The 15,281-nt window shown below is 38.0% G+C and overlaps 1 protein-coding gene across 4 annotated transcripts in view; it reads right to left on the bottom strand.

Moving 5' to 3' along the window:
- The window catches only part of kon (chondroitin sulfate proteoglycan 4-like protein), a 51,187-nt gene extending 36,118 nt beyond the window's left edge, over positions 1–15,069 (bottom strand). Inside the window, exons 1-4 of one of the 4 annotated variants that reach the window (XM_018520664.1) lie at positions 14,474–15,069; positions 14,050–14,393; positions 8,262–8,957; positions 206–369 (exon numbers count right to left, since the gene is read on the bottom strand). In XM_018520664.1, the coding sequence (XP_018376166.1) occupies positions 206–369; positions 8,262–8,361 (264 nt within the window). In that variant the 5' untranslated portion in view covers positions 8,362–8,957; positions 14,050–14,393; positions 14,474–15,069. Of the gene's footprint in view, positions 1–205; positions 370–8,261; positions 9,074–14,049; positions 14,420–14,473 lie in introns of those variants that run through there. The other 3 variants (XM_018520667.1, XM_018520665.1, XM_018520666.1) reach the window with 3 other exon arrangements.
- Between the last annotated feature and the right edge of the window lie 212 nt (positions 15,070–15,281).

Raw genomic sequence — 15,281 nt, forward strand, 5'->3', positions numbered from 1 at the left:
CGCGGGGGAATATTTTAACGTACGTGAGACTCCACCTTTTTTTTTTTTAGCGTGTCACGACGCGTCTAATTTCTCCGCAAGGACAAGGGAGAAAAGAGAAGTCTGACAGGCGTATCGCAGCACGTGCGGCCCGTTAACGACGACAAGGCGACCGGCACCAAACAGAAAGCTTATTAATAGAAGTGAGCGCCAGGGGCAAACGAACCTTCAATCTGCCGGCTTCGAGTTTGATCAGGCAGTAATCCGTCTTGCCAGCAGCCAATAGCAGCATAGCATCGGCGAGATGAGTTCGGAACCGGAAACTGATGTCAGTAGCACCCTTGGCCTCTTGAACCGGAAGATGGATGTAGCTCGCCCCGTAAAACGACACTGTAAGTTTAACAAATTTAATGCGTTTAAGTTGTACAAAGTGGAAGACCGATGATGCGCGTTATTATACAGCGGACGGTTTTGTTGGTAAACGAGAAAGAGTTGGAGGCGGAAAGAAAGATAGGAAGATGCGCTATTAACGTTGCGCAATCCTTCATTTTAATTTACTTAATGTTGTAAACGTTCTTTCTTTTACCCTCTCTTTCTCGACAATCCCAGACCGGTCCTGGAAATTGTACAGCTTTCTCCTAAGCGATGAAGGTAGTCGTTATTACGGTTGATTTACATTTCACTCATTAATATAGTAGTAATTAAAATATGAGTTTACGAAAAAAATTATGACCGTTGAGTATCGCGAATGCTCCTATTTCTACGTAAAACAAGAAGCGAGGTGAATACGTTGCAGTCGGCGCGCAAGACCTCATTTTTCTTCAGTGCTGAGGAAGAGAAATTAAGTGTCACTCGGGAAGTTTTATTTCGTTCATCTGTTTCTCCGATAACTTTTGAATTGCGAGCTGAAGTGGCTTTCTTCAGGAAATTTCATATATTTATCGTACCGTGCCGTAAGCAGCGGTAAATAAGTAAATAAACTGCAACGGCGATAAACGAAGATAAACAACAAACTGGTACGATTTTACAAATCTTGTGGTAGTCTTCTAACACCGTTTACTTATTTCTAAAGACAAATATTCATTTTCAACTATGTTTTGTTCCGTGATAGTAAGAAAGTATTATTAAAAAGTCTAAACATGTGTGTTAGATATACACTATTAAATTCGTAATGTCAAATTATATTCAACTTGAGTTATTAATCATTTTTATAGATCGCTACTCTGTTGCTTCTCAATATGTCGTTAGTTATTAAAACAATGGAGTTAATCAATTTAACTCGAGAAAATATATTAAATTTGATTAAAATCTAGTTTATTATTTACTAAGTGCACGTTTATAACAGATGTTATTTACTTTAAAACTAACCACCGAAATGGAATGATTTACATTTTAATATACATGGAAATTGAAAATAACAAAATAATATTTAATTCAACGGATTTGGTTACTGTTGCTCCTTTAATATCTAATGGTGTATGACGATTACAGTAACTTTATATCAAGAACACTAAAAAATACAAATGCACGAAATCGACTTAAACTTTAATTGCTCTACCGATTTCCATAATTTTGAAATTTATTTTATTTCCATCACTTGGAAAATTCTTTCATTTCCATAAATTTTCGTATAATCGATGATCATTCAGAAGGTGAGTAATATATACGAAAGTAAATTTTTTCACGACATTAATAGATGTAATAAAAGTTTTATTTCCGCGTGAAATCGTTTTCCTGCATTCATATCAACTGTCGTTCACATATGTCAAAACAGTCATCGTATCGAAACAAAAGAACGATATTTCCAAATAAACGGTGCTCTTGGTTAGTTCAAAGCCTTTTTTCATATTTATTGATATGTTTAAACGTGGCAGGAGATGAAAAGTGTCACTTTAGATTGACATGTTTAGTAATCGGATAGTGAATGAAAATGGATGGGGTTCTGACGATCTAAAAGCTCAGAAAGATTACAGAGACGCGTATGACAATAATTAATCGCAATATTTAGAAATTTATCCCTGGATTCTAAATTCTCAAAGTCTATTATAGCGAGTACTCACTCGAGCTACTTCATTAACAAAAGCGGTAGAAGTGGACCTGGCGGCAGGTTGATGAATGGATCGTCAAAGTTCTCCGAGTCTCCCGGGTGTTTCTACGGACTTAGACATCGTTTTACAGCAGTACAAATATCGCTTTTGCGGACTAAATAAAAAGTGATAAATAGAGAATCTACGGTTAAATCCGCAAAGTTCTCGTGGATCTCCTATTCAAGCTATTACGGTTGTAAAATATTCTCGATTAGTGAAAGCACGTTTCTAAAACGAGCACGAGTATAAAAGAAGCGCGTCGATGGTTCGATTGAGCCGATGAATGACCAGCTTCAGTCGCTTCAAACGAGCAATGAGAAAATCCCGTATCTCGCGGCGCGTCGTCTATAGACAACATATAAAGGAATGAGCGAAGTTGCCAGGGGTTTATTTCCCACCCCCGTAAATGATCTAAAAACGCGTTCAAGTACGTGGAATAACTGCACGGACCATTAAGTACGAAGAATCTTCCTTTCTCTCTTGCTCTCTATCTCTCAACCATCTCCTTCACGGTTAGCCGGTGCATAGAAACATTAACATCGACCGCAAATCGATCCTAGGTATTGCCCTCGGTGTTTTGCAGTTCATTGCACCGCGGCTTACTCAATTCGCGTTATCCACGAATCGCAATATTTGCGTACGCTCAAAGGGATGGCCTGACATAGAAGTGTTGATGCTCGTCAACTCTCTCGCATGACCCATCAAGCAACGATTCAAAGCCTCGAGCATTTCTCGCCCATAGACAAGTTAATATTTGTAAAATTGTTAACCTGGGTAATATAATAAGAACTTCAAAACCGAATTTTACAAAAGAATTAAAATTATTTTTTAAAATTTTTGAGCTCAAATAAATTTTATTTAATTTTAAATAGTCACATTTAAACAATTGCCAATTTTAAAATGTGTATTTCATAAATTAAATTAAATTTTATAAAATTAATACAATTGAATTTTATAATTATTAATTTTAATTCAGATAAAGAGAGAATTATAATTAAGATAAAAAAAAATTACAGAATACAAATAAATCGCAAGGTATAAATAAAATAATAAGTGGCTTAAATTTAAAAAATTGTAAACAATAAGGAGCATCCAGCCACAACGCTTGATGTGTTTAGCTTAAAGCATATATTTCAAATAAAATTAAGTAAACGTTTCGGTCTAACATGTGACCATCTTTAGTACATTAAATTTTCATATTATAATTAAAATCGGAACATCCAGTTAATCAAGATAAAAAAGAGAAAAAAAAATTTTTTTCTTACATAATAACTACACACATTAAAGAATTCATAAAGTTACAGTATATAACACCATAAATTCGCAATAGTATGTATTGCCGCAGAGAAAAAAATATTGCATGTAGAACGATTTTTATCATGAAGTTATACATAAAATTTGTATCCATCGACTACGTGATTGCCTGATGCTAATGTAGCTTATTGAAAGAACCAAAAAAGAAAAAACCAAAAAAACAAAAACCATTAATAATCAAATTTATGTCAATTAATTTTTAATGTAATCACGTTTCGTCAAATGATTTCGTCAAGTGATTTTGATTAACTGGATGTTCCGATTTTAATTATAATATGAAAATTTAATGTACTGAAGATGGTCACATGTGTCAGACTGAAACGTATACTTAATATTATTTGAAATATATGCTTTAAGCTAAATACATCAAGCGTTGTGGCTGGATGCTCCTTATTGTTTACAAATCGTAATGTATTTTAGTGCTTATAATAAATGATAAATATTTGCTTATATCTAAAAATTTCATGTTTTAAGATCACTGCACATATTTTACATATATATCTCATCTCAAATATATTGCAATATATTTGAAATATACGTTTGACAACTGTCCATATGTAGATTGTTATTCAAATCGTACACCCGATATGTATCAATCCATACGATTCGCTACGGTAATTACGATTCTCGGTGGCTATATGTATGAATCGAAAATACGGATTCGATTGTTATTCGATGGGTTATTTGTTTTATAGAATTACTAAAAATCGAGATCCGCTTTTGCAGTGCAAAATAGCAGGATTGTTACGTAAAAGAGATCGAGTTAATCATGCGAATACATCCGCTAGCGGTGCTCCATGAATTTCGGTCACAAAGAGGAATTTATTTTATACTAGAAAATTAAATAATAAATTGAAACTTGCTGACTCGTACGTAGAGTGTATTACGTAGTTATTTTACAAAAAGTTTATCTCTGGCGCAACATCGAAATATCATTTCGCACATTTGCGTAGATGACGGATTAGTCGAAATGAAAAATCGTGTCGCATTTTTTTAACAAGTAGATCTTGTTATCGTTGAAGAAAATATTTTTTGAGATCCTGATATAAACGACGTAACGCAATAGCTAATTCGCTGTAAGCTAATGCATTCGCGATTGTATCATTAATTATTAGGCTAAATGAATGCATCGGTCTTCCATAATTTCACGAATATATCTCAGATTGAATTTTCCATGTTTTCCCATTGATTATATTGCATTAAATTTCACTAAATACATCAACTGACCTGCATTTAGTATAAACCAAAGTAATTGTATATGTAGAATAGAATCTCTCACGATTCATGTTATGAAGTAGCATTTTTTAAGCGAACGTTTTGCGGATTTCGTAATTGTATTTTTCTTTACGAGCCGTACAGATTGTTCGCGTTACATCCGTACCCAAGCGTAATTGACCGGCAGCTTTCGAGAAAAAGTATACAGTACATTAACGCGGGATGGTGGCCGCGGTATCTCGCAATGTGCCTGGCAAATGGAAACGACCTCGTAAGGTTTCATGGAAACTGCCGGGTATTCTACTCCCTGATGATTCTTTCAACGGATATCGAGAGCTGCATGCACGCAAAAATAAAAATTAGCAATTTACGAACCGATCATTTTAATCAATCTCAATTATCCATCGATACCCAATTGCATCCGCGTATGCAGGGAAAATGATTACGGGTAAAGACTGCGAACGTTAGACGAGACGTATATTTTTGTTTCTTTAAGCGCTTGAAAATTAATCGCAGTCCATATAATTATTTATCATAAAGTCCTAAAAAAGTTCGAAAAAAATCCGAAATAAGTCAAACTGTATGTTTTATTTTATATTTTGGCGATACTATGTAATTACTATAATTCAGCGCTTACAATAATGCTTAGACTCTTATTGGTCTTTATCTTATTATTGCAAAAATATTTAATTGCGTTATAGTACACATTATTTTAGCGTATCTTCGCGGATATAAACCGCATGACCGGCACGCAAAAAATACATGGTCGATGCGATGTGGTCACGCAACCTGAATCTCTCTCTCTCTCTCTCTCTCTCTCTCTCTCTCTCTCTCTCTCTCTCTCTCTCTTTCTTTCTCTCTCGACGCGTATATTTTTCGCGAGAATATGTATTGTATGCAGTCGGAACCACCGGAATGTGTAAAAACAAATGCGCGATATGCCACGCGCAACGCGGTGCGACGTCTCGCACGCGCCACGCAGATTAATCCGACAAACGGGAAACTGATTAGCGAGCAGCAGGTATCGCAAACTCATTTTGTTTCGGGATACGGTGAAAAACATATAATTTCACGTTGGATCAGCCGTGAATAATGTACGATGTATGTTATGTCGCCGATCATGTTTCTTAACTATTATGGCACATATTATTTACTGTTACATTTCGCGCATGAATTATTTAATCAGAATTTAGTGTGTAATTTCGTATACAAATAAACCATAAATCATTCGTTTAATCATTTCGAAACTATAAACATATATAAGTAATAGGAGCCGACAAAAGTTTTGAAAAGTTTACAATATGCATTAATACATGAGTGGCGGGTGCATGGATGTATGTCGAGTATACAGATTTTATTGGTACGGAAATACGCGACACGACGTATTGATTGTTACCAGCACGCTAGGAAAATTTTTTTTAGAGTTCGATGGGAACGTTAACAATTTTCTATTTGTACTTCTACCATGCACACGAGTACCGTGATCAGACCTCTTGTTAAATTTGGATCAATTTACTAAGGTATAGTGCGGGAAAGAGCGGTTTTGTAAAAACTAATGACGCATGGATTACATGTTTCGATTATCCGGTTTATTCGGACGAAATGTTAAACCATCGAACATCGCACAACGATAACGGATACGCCGGTAATACGTACACAAGTGTACCTCGATATGTATTGCAACGGCGTATGATTTAGTAGCAAGTTATTACTTCAACGTGATTTCTGCGTTCGATTATTGCAAATTGGGTAAATTTAATTAGCGAGTCTGAAAACGTTCACTTCCATTCTTTCTGCTTGCCCGATTTTTCCACGGAGTTTTCTATATTGTAAAATGTTAACAAATTTATTTTCTATTTTTATCATATAATTATATTTTTAACTAATTCTGCTTTTTACCTAATAAAACGCATTATGCTACTTTATACTCATTAACTTTTATTAATTTTTATTATCTTTTTTTCAAGAATACAGTCTATTTGTAATAAGTCTTATGGAGTACGTGTAAATGATATCGAAAAAATTTTAATAATTTACTTCGCAAAATTACAAAATAATATTTCCCAGAGCTCTCTAGTATATAGTCGCATATAACTGACTATTCGTCGTACAAAATATCTCGCGCTCCGGTATAACGAAGGACATAATGCAAATATTTAATAGTATGCGCGAAACTTTGGGATAATAACGACAGGAAGAGCATAGAAACAGCATATTCGAGTTAATCATAAAGTGACTATAAAATGTAAAAAATTAAATTTAATAGTACTGTAATATCCTAGTACCTACAAAAGAAATTCAATATTAGCTTAAATTTCTTCTTAATAAAAGAAGATTCAAAGTCAATTGTAAGTGTAATTATTTATAGTAACGTAATTATTTAGAGAGAATTATAAGAAATGCAAAACTATACGGAAAGAACAACTTTTTCTACAATATTAAAAAATTTAGCTAGATAGAGATCTCTCTAAAAATAATTGTGTTGATCCATTAAAGTAATTTCGCAGGATACTCAAGCTTAATGAGCAACACTGCAAAATGTTTTGACATTCTAACAGCCAGCTTTGATCCTACATATTTTTAACGATGTAACAAAATTATTCCAGATCTCTATCTACGCTCTTAGATATATCAAAAAAACAGTCCGAACTCAATTTCTTTCAGTTAACTTCCGTGTGTGTCGAAATGTAAACCAATCTATTTTTGTGACTAACTTCAAAATAAATAACATCCATATTAACGTATAGACTTAGTAGATAATAAATTAAAATTAAATTTTATACATTTTCTTGAGTTAAATCATTTAATTTCATTTTTTTAAGTAGGAACAGTAACGACCCCTATACAAATAATTAAAAATAACTCAAACTGAATATAATTCGACATATACATTCAACAATATAGCTATTTTTTAATACTTTAGCAAAACCGCATTTTTTTCCATGAATCGAAGATCACCCTTGATAACTCTGGCAAACGAAAATTTTAAACTTTGATTAAAAAAATGAATCGAATTATTTAAAGCCATTCCGAATATCGATTCAAAGTGAATTGGATTTTTTGATATCTTCCGATTTTACATTCGCAATTATTATAAATAATTGTACATTTATCATCTCGATTCTCGTTTTCCCGTTCTCACTACTGTAATTTTATTAGAGTTATTTTTCATTTATTTTATAAATTTCTACCATCGCAAGCACCGAAAAGTGGTAATTTCTACTATCCGCTAGCTATTCGCGGATTAAGGATTAAGAGACTTACGGTCGATATAATCGTTTGCATGCGGGGGTGTTTACGAAGGGACGTCGCGCCGAGTGCAACGCGGCCATAGTCTCGCGCACTATTAAAAGCGCCTGACGATGTATAGCGTGGCGACCATTAAACCGCTACCGCTATAAGTAAATTCGCGGGAAGTACTCATGCTGGCGGCCATAAAAGTTAATCTTCGGCGCTCTTTCTCGCGTACGGCGCTATTCTCGCGTCCCTTCATCCTCGTCCGAGAGTTGGACGATGCGGAAAGCGAAATCCGTATTTCTTTCGACGTTACCTCCGCAGCCGGGGTAGATAGTACAAGACGCGAGCGCGTGGGAGAAAGATAAGGAAGAAAAGAAAGGGATACGGTAAGCAAAGGGAGGTCGCGAGTCGTGACTCTGTGTGTCTTACCTTTTTCGTCCGTTTGGCAGTAACCCAACAGCGAGGCTGTTACCGCTAAGAACATTAGCAGTCCCATGTCGGTGAGGAACGTTGGCCTTTTCCGGTGCATCTTCTTTTATTCAGCCAACCCCGTTCCTGTCCACCTCCTCCCGCAGACTCCCAGCAGACTAGCGCGCACTCTCTCTCTTACAAGTTCCACTTCCACGGGGGGAGGGGTGAAACAGGCAACACCGGTCTGACGAACGACCTCACGGACCGGCTCTTAAGGGATATCGATTTCACGTGACGGGGGTTACAAAACGCTATTTACGGGGCAGAGCGGGCTAAGATTCGAACGTACTTTTCCCATCCATTTCTTGCTCGTACGTCTTCCCCGTCACGCGCATCGCGGAATCTTCCTCTCTCGCTCTTCCGCGAGGCGTTCGACGTCAACGAAAGAATCACGACGACGACGGTCGAATTGAGACGCTTCACGTGAGCGCTCGCTTATCGATCGTAGATCGGAGTGCGCGGTGCATCCGCAGGGACGTTAACGGCTGATTTAGTGGAAAAGTGTAAAACCGCCGAGTGCTCCCACGAACGTAGTCGTCGTTCTCGCGGGATAACGTATCTCTCAGAATGCGGTGCGAACGGTGCGAAGGCTGGCATCTCGTATTCCCTTCGGTCTCTCGCGCCGGTGCCGCACCGCTGCCGATTCGCTCGAATCTGAAAGAAGAGCGACGCACAGCTGCAGAACGACGCGCTACGTACAGATTTCTCGCGATACGGTGTTCCGTACGTAGAACCGCTAACACCAGGCTTTGAACTTACGGGCACGTACACGCTCGCGTTGCAGAAAACCCGCACTCGCGAAAACTCGAGTCAAAGCATTGAACACCGTGAAGCAGGTGCGTTGCACTTTCGGGATTTCCGAGAGTTTTCAAGTAAAGAAGAGAAAGAAAAATATTTTTATTTTAAAATATTACCTATTATAAGAAAAATGCGTGGTAGAGGATAATTTATTGGTAAGATTTTTTAATTCTATTAATACATAACTCATAAAGTACTATTTTGAACTAATATTAGGGTAACTCTGATATATACGCCGCACCTATCAAAAACTTAATTTATTAAATATTATTTACTATGTTTAAAGTAAACGAAATATATCAGTAAAAACTTTGTACTATCTACTATTATGAAAAAAATATTAGAAATCCGAAATATTTATATTTCAAATTAAAAAATAAACTTTTTTAAACTCTTGTATTTTTGCCGTATATCCCATAGGGGTGGGATATATGGCTATTCATAAGGGAAGGAGGGGTATGTACGGCTCATGAAAAATTTACAAATAATGCATATAAATAAGATGTAAAATGACACAATAACTTATAAAATGCGTGATAGAGGATTTATAAAGTTTTATTAAGAAATAAGAATGGTAAATATGTATATGAAATAATAAATAATAATTACAATAGTAGAGGATTTATAAAGTTTTATTGAAATAAGAATGGTAAATATGTATATGAAGTAATAAATAATAATTACAATCTTCCCAGATGTATTACAAGTGTTATGACATGAGGTACATATTTCATGTAATACGTTTATTGTATTTAGTGCACTGAATTCAATCTGCACACTTTGTATGCTTTGAGCATAAATCCCGCCTCTTAAAAATGCCATATATCCCAAACAGGTGGGATATGCAAGACAACAAACTAAACAAAAAATACAAGAGCAAAGTACTTATATTTTGTTTTATACAACATACTTTACTATTCCTCTACACTCATGTATCACGAAATAATCACTAGTAATATTCTTCACAATAATTGGCAGACAGTTTAAGGCTTTGATTTCTATAGTTTGTGTTATCACATATACGGTTCTATAATATATTTTATTGTTTATTTATCTAAAGTTATTCGCCTAAAGAAATGTTGTTCCTTCATATACCAATTATTGCGAAGAATATTACTAAGGCCTCGGTAGTCTAAAGCCTTAGGACGTTCGCACGGGATGCAAGAAATCCGACTTCGACTCCCGACCGAGGTAATATTTTTCGCAATAAGAATTAATTATTTACAGATTTTAATATGTTATTCAACATTATTAAGATCGTTTCAAAGATGCGAATAAGCATAAAAAATTTGTTAAATTGCTAGTCAATTTAACTCGTGATATTACTGCGGTAGTTTAGTAGAGTTAGCGTTTTCAAGATCGAAAAATCATTTCGGCGCGCGTTTCTGGAGACTGCATATATAGTATACAAATTCACACAAGAATCATACAAGCATTTAAGATCCAGCTAGACCGTTTAAGGAGTAATCACTTTATGTATATTATAATTTATGATGGCGCTACTTAACACAGTGACAAATCGATTCAATTCATAATAATTTCATTAATATTAACAGTAAGAAACTGAAATCATAACAATAAATAAGATTAAAAAGGAGTCTTGAGTATTACAAATATAATTCAACGCAAAAGGGACATATAAGAGTCAAGTTAATTTTTAAAATATTAAAATATATATATCTAACATAAATACAATGAAAATTTGCTCAAAGCTTATTTATGTTAGATTTTGTTAGCAATTATGTTAGATATATATATTTTAAAAATTAACTTGACTCTTATATGTCCTTTTTGCGTTGAATTATATTTGAAATCATAACTCAATACTAATGTAACATAAAGGCATGTAACAGAGTAGAAAATTACCCCCACTCCTATTTTTTTTACTTCTGCGGCTAAATTCCAGCGCGGTGTATCTCTGCCGGAGTTACCCTAATTGTTAGTTTTCTTTAAATATAAAGTAAACGATATAATCTTAATAGCTGAATTTTATAACTCTATTGTAGTAAAGTGCATTTTTAAAATATCTAAAAAGTAGAATTGGATCCGACTCTCCTTGCCATAAGAAAGTGAAATTTTAGAAAAAATAGATTGCTATTGAAATTTGATGACGACTATCGATATAAGCAGATTTAAAAAATCAGGAAAATTCATTCCGTACAGATTTATTCTAAAATTTCCTCTACTGGGTGAAATTTCTCATAATCAATATGAAATATGATAAGAAAGCAAAACTTTTTTTTTTAAATATTCTCTTGGTAGTGAGCGATTATTTTATCATTATATATTTGTTGCGGCGATGTAAATATGTAGACTATTGTAGACGGTTATGAGAGTTCTTGCCGAAGTTTTTCCAAAGAATTATTTTCAGGATGAAAAAGCAGCAATGTGCCGCGAGACGCTATTGTTCGAAAGCATCATAATCTCAGTGAGCCTGGTGCAAAAAGCAATAAACGTAAAGCTAATATTTTTCGACCAAGATATTTGCGAGCCCGTTATAACGCCGGAATTAATATACTCGTAGATAATTCTTAAAATATCTAGAAATATCGATAAATAACTGTTTGAAGATACAACATGTCTCAAATAATAAATAAAAACTATTCTTGGCGATAACGCGATGAATAAATCTCACTGTCGCTACATTGGAGTACCGCAGCTGTTTCGAGATTGCACCAAGCACAGACCGAAATTCAGAGCAATATATATTCTTGATAATCCAGTCGATATAATCATAGCAAGAGAGAAGCTCCATTTCAGTCAATCACGCGTGTTCGCGAATTCACATGCGAGAACGAATTTCATGTACGTCGCGTCGGGGCGCTGTCATCTAAAATAATTATTCCCCGTTGGAGGTGAGAGAGGCGTCGCGTCGCTGCTACTCGCAACCACGAAAATTACCGCGGTTGAAATTAAAACTACTTGAAACCCCGCGTTCGTGCGCGTTCGTGAGCGGCACGGTCTGGAAGGCGGTATTTTTCCGCGGTGCGAAAGTAGCCCCCTTGCATTCCAAATGTGCGAGCGCTGGTTTTCTTACGATAAGAAGTTTTCCGCGTAAGGGTAAAAGAGGGATTTTCACACCGCGAATCTAAACATTTAAACGACCCTGTGCCAGCCCGCAACTTGGCACTCTCCTTCCTCTCGCTTTGCCATTAGTTTACTTCGGGAGTTTCTCATGAGAGAAGAAAAAGAGATAGAAATAGAGAGAGAGAGAGAGAGAGAAGAGAAGAGAAAGAGATAGAAAATGAGAGCGATACGAAGGAGAAGAAAGACAGTTTCGAGAGAGGACTTCTCTAACGTCTCGGCCTCTGCGAATCTCATTTACAGTGACCGACATTCGACACGGTCAACGATCCTCGAGTAGCAGACGACGACGAAATAGAGAGACAAAAAAAAAAAGAAAAAGAAGCAGAAGCACAAGACGAGCAAAAAAGCAGTCGACACGCTCGACATGCACACGGGCCATATTTTTCGTCCTCTTGCTGCCTCCTTTTCCTCCTCCTCCTCCTCCTCCTCATCTCTTCTTCTCCGTACAACTCGTCCTCTACATCGTCGATCGTCTCGACGCAACACTTTACATCGCGGGGAAAAAGCGCACACCGGTGCGAGCCGATTGTTCCTATTCAACGGACGAGGGCAAAACAAACCACCCCCAACTGCAACCCCTATTTCCAGCCGTCACGATGAACGAGACTTCGAACGCTCATCCATAACACAACCCGTGTAACTCGTTCTTGCGAAACGCATCGAAGTAGCAAACTGCACGCTTTTGTTTCGAAAGCTACACGCTCTGGATGATCCGTCGTTTTGTCGAATCTGGTTTCCTAGGTATCTATGTGATATCACTTCTCTTTTTCTCACCGTTTGTTCCCACGGTTGGCCGCGCATGGAATCGGTAATGGTTTTGCCGCGTCTAATTGTCGCTGTGAAGAAGGGGCGTCGGGAAATTTACGGAAACGATGCCACTGCTCGCACAATGTGGAGACGTACATGTACGTATATATACCCGTACACAGAATATATATGCACACACGGACGTACATCGGGCTTGTAGAAAAGCCGCTTAATCTCGCGGCGGATTCACATGAAATAATCGGGAGAGAGATACATCTCGGTAATTTCCAGTACTCCCACCCTGCTTTGGAGTCCGATTAAACGGGCTTCAGGCTATCACGGTAGAACGGATGATGTTTTTACCATACTTCCTGTTTTTACCCGGTGTTGAAGAGGGTCACGACGACTAGTCGAGAGACCTGTCGCAATGATACGATACTCTCGTCCGATAGAAACACACATACACGTGCGTACCTAACGCGTTTTTGGAGGATACATATATGTGACCATTCCGCGCACATATGGTCGCGTTTGCACACGCGGGGTTTCATTCGCATATATAGACGAAAAGGGGAATATAATAGAAACGAAAAAGGTGCTTTTCCTAAAAGGTGTAAGAAACTAATTATAGTCTGAAATCCGAAATGTGAATACGCTATAAGCTAGACTTTCTTGCAGTTGATCATTTTCGCTGTCGTTATTTCGAAACATATATTTTGATTATTAATATTATATTTTGATTATTAATTACAGTTAATATCTATTAATTGAAATTCAAATTAAAGAAAATGATTTTTCAAAAATTTTTGAAGAAATAATACGATCTTCTTTGAAATAGGAGTACGCATTATATATTTGTTATCGATATCCGTCATATTTTTTAAATGGTTGAATAATCCTGAAAAATAGCGTTTTATCTCGGCTAGCATATTTTCCATCCCGTTATTTCGCTCCGATCTCACCGTGAACGGGAGGATTTTCATCGTATTTGCGAGACGAATAATATTTTTATCACGATACATCCTGACGTCTTTTCGTCTGTTGTATTTGCGAGAATAATGTATTTGCGGATAATATTTTTATCGCGTCTCTCCTCCTCTGACTGCTACGTTACCTCAGTAATCAGTATGAGACGAGGGCAGCGCAGCAGCGATACGTTGCATCCTTTCAACAAAGCACGCGCATACCCTGCATACTACGATCGGCCGTACCGACACGTAGGGATCGAACACACCGCGAATTTCGGTCAAGATAAGCGGGCGAAGAACGTAGCATGAGTACGTCGAGCGTCAGCACACCGGAGGTACAGGGAGGAGATAAGGATGATGGGAGAAAAGGAGGTGGACGAAGGTGGCCAGAATTTGCGTCCATGGACCGTGACCGCTCATATAGCCTCCCAGTCGGCGAGAAAGCCGAGGACCCGTGTAATGGCTCACGTAGGTGAACCCGTGCACGCGGCTGAAATTTAAACCACCACCACTAGCACCATCACCAACACCAGGAACCACTACTACTCCCACACTAGAGAGAGCACCCACCGGTACAAGCATCCACACACTACTGCCGCCACTGCCACCGGCGTATCACCACCCACCCTTCGTAGTAGGAAAGAGGGAGAGAGCGAGCGAGAAACGAATAGAGCGACAGGAATGAGAGGCGGAGTTGAGGGAGGCTAGCAACCCCCAAACCGGCGTCGCCGTCGTTTCGTCACGGAATCCACGCAGCGGACCGGTCGCCCCGCGCGCATTCCGATAAAATTCGGCGAGTTCCTCTCGCGGATTATCTTCGTCAGGCGAGGATCGGCGAGGACATACAGCTTTACGGCCGTACGTAGCGTGCTGCGTGTACCAAAATGGTGAAGGTCGGTGCGGCGCTGCCCGGCTCGTTTTCACTCGCGACTCGCGGAAGGAGATAAAGAGAGAGAAGGGGGAGGAGAGAGAGTGAGAGTGTGTGTGTGTGTATGTGAGTGTATGTACATGTGATAGAGGGAGCCGGTCGTTTTCAGTCTGGTCCAGACAGAGAGAACGAGAGAGAACGCGAGGTGGATAAAAAGAGATACGCGTGTTGGAGATAGGAGACGAAGAGAGTGGAGAGAGGACCTCGGCGCTTCGACCGGGCGTTCCTCGGTCCTCCTCTGCCGCACGACGACTGAATCTTCGGGGTGGACTGGGGAGGCTGCGCGCAGGGTCGACCCCGCTCGTTCCTGCACCCCTGGCCTGTCTGCCTGCCCGTGCTTGCTTGCCGGCCAGTGGTGGCGGCGACGCGAACTACGGGGTGGACGTTGTTTTAGGATTTCTCTTTACGACGGCCACGCATTTAGACCCTCGATGGACAAACGATGATCAA

Source organism: Trachymyrmex cornetzi, unplaced genomic scaffold (genome assembly GCF_001594075.2).
Source record: "Trachymyrmex cornetzi isolate Tcor2-1 unplaced genomic scaffold, Tcor1.1 scaffold92, whole genome shotgun sequence".
Classification (NCBI taxonomy): Eukaryota; Metazoa; Arthropoda; class Insecta; order Hymenoptera; family Formicidae; genus Trachymyrmex; species Trachymyrmex cornetzi.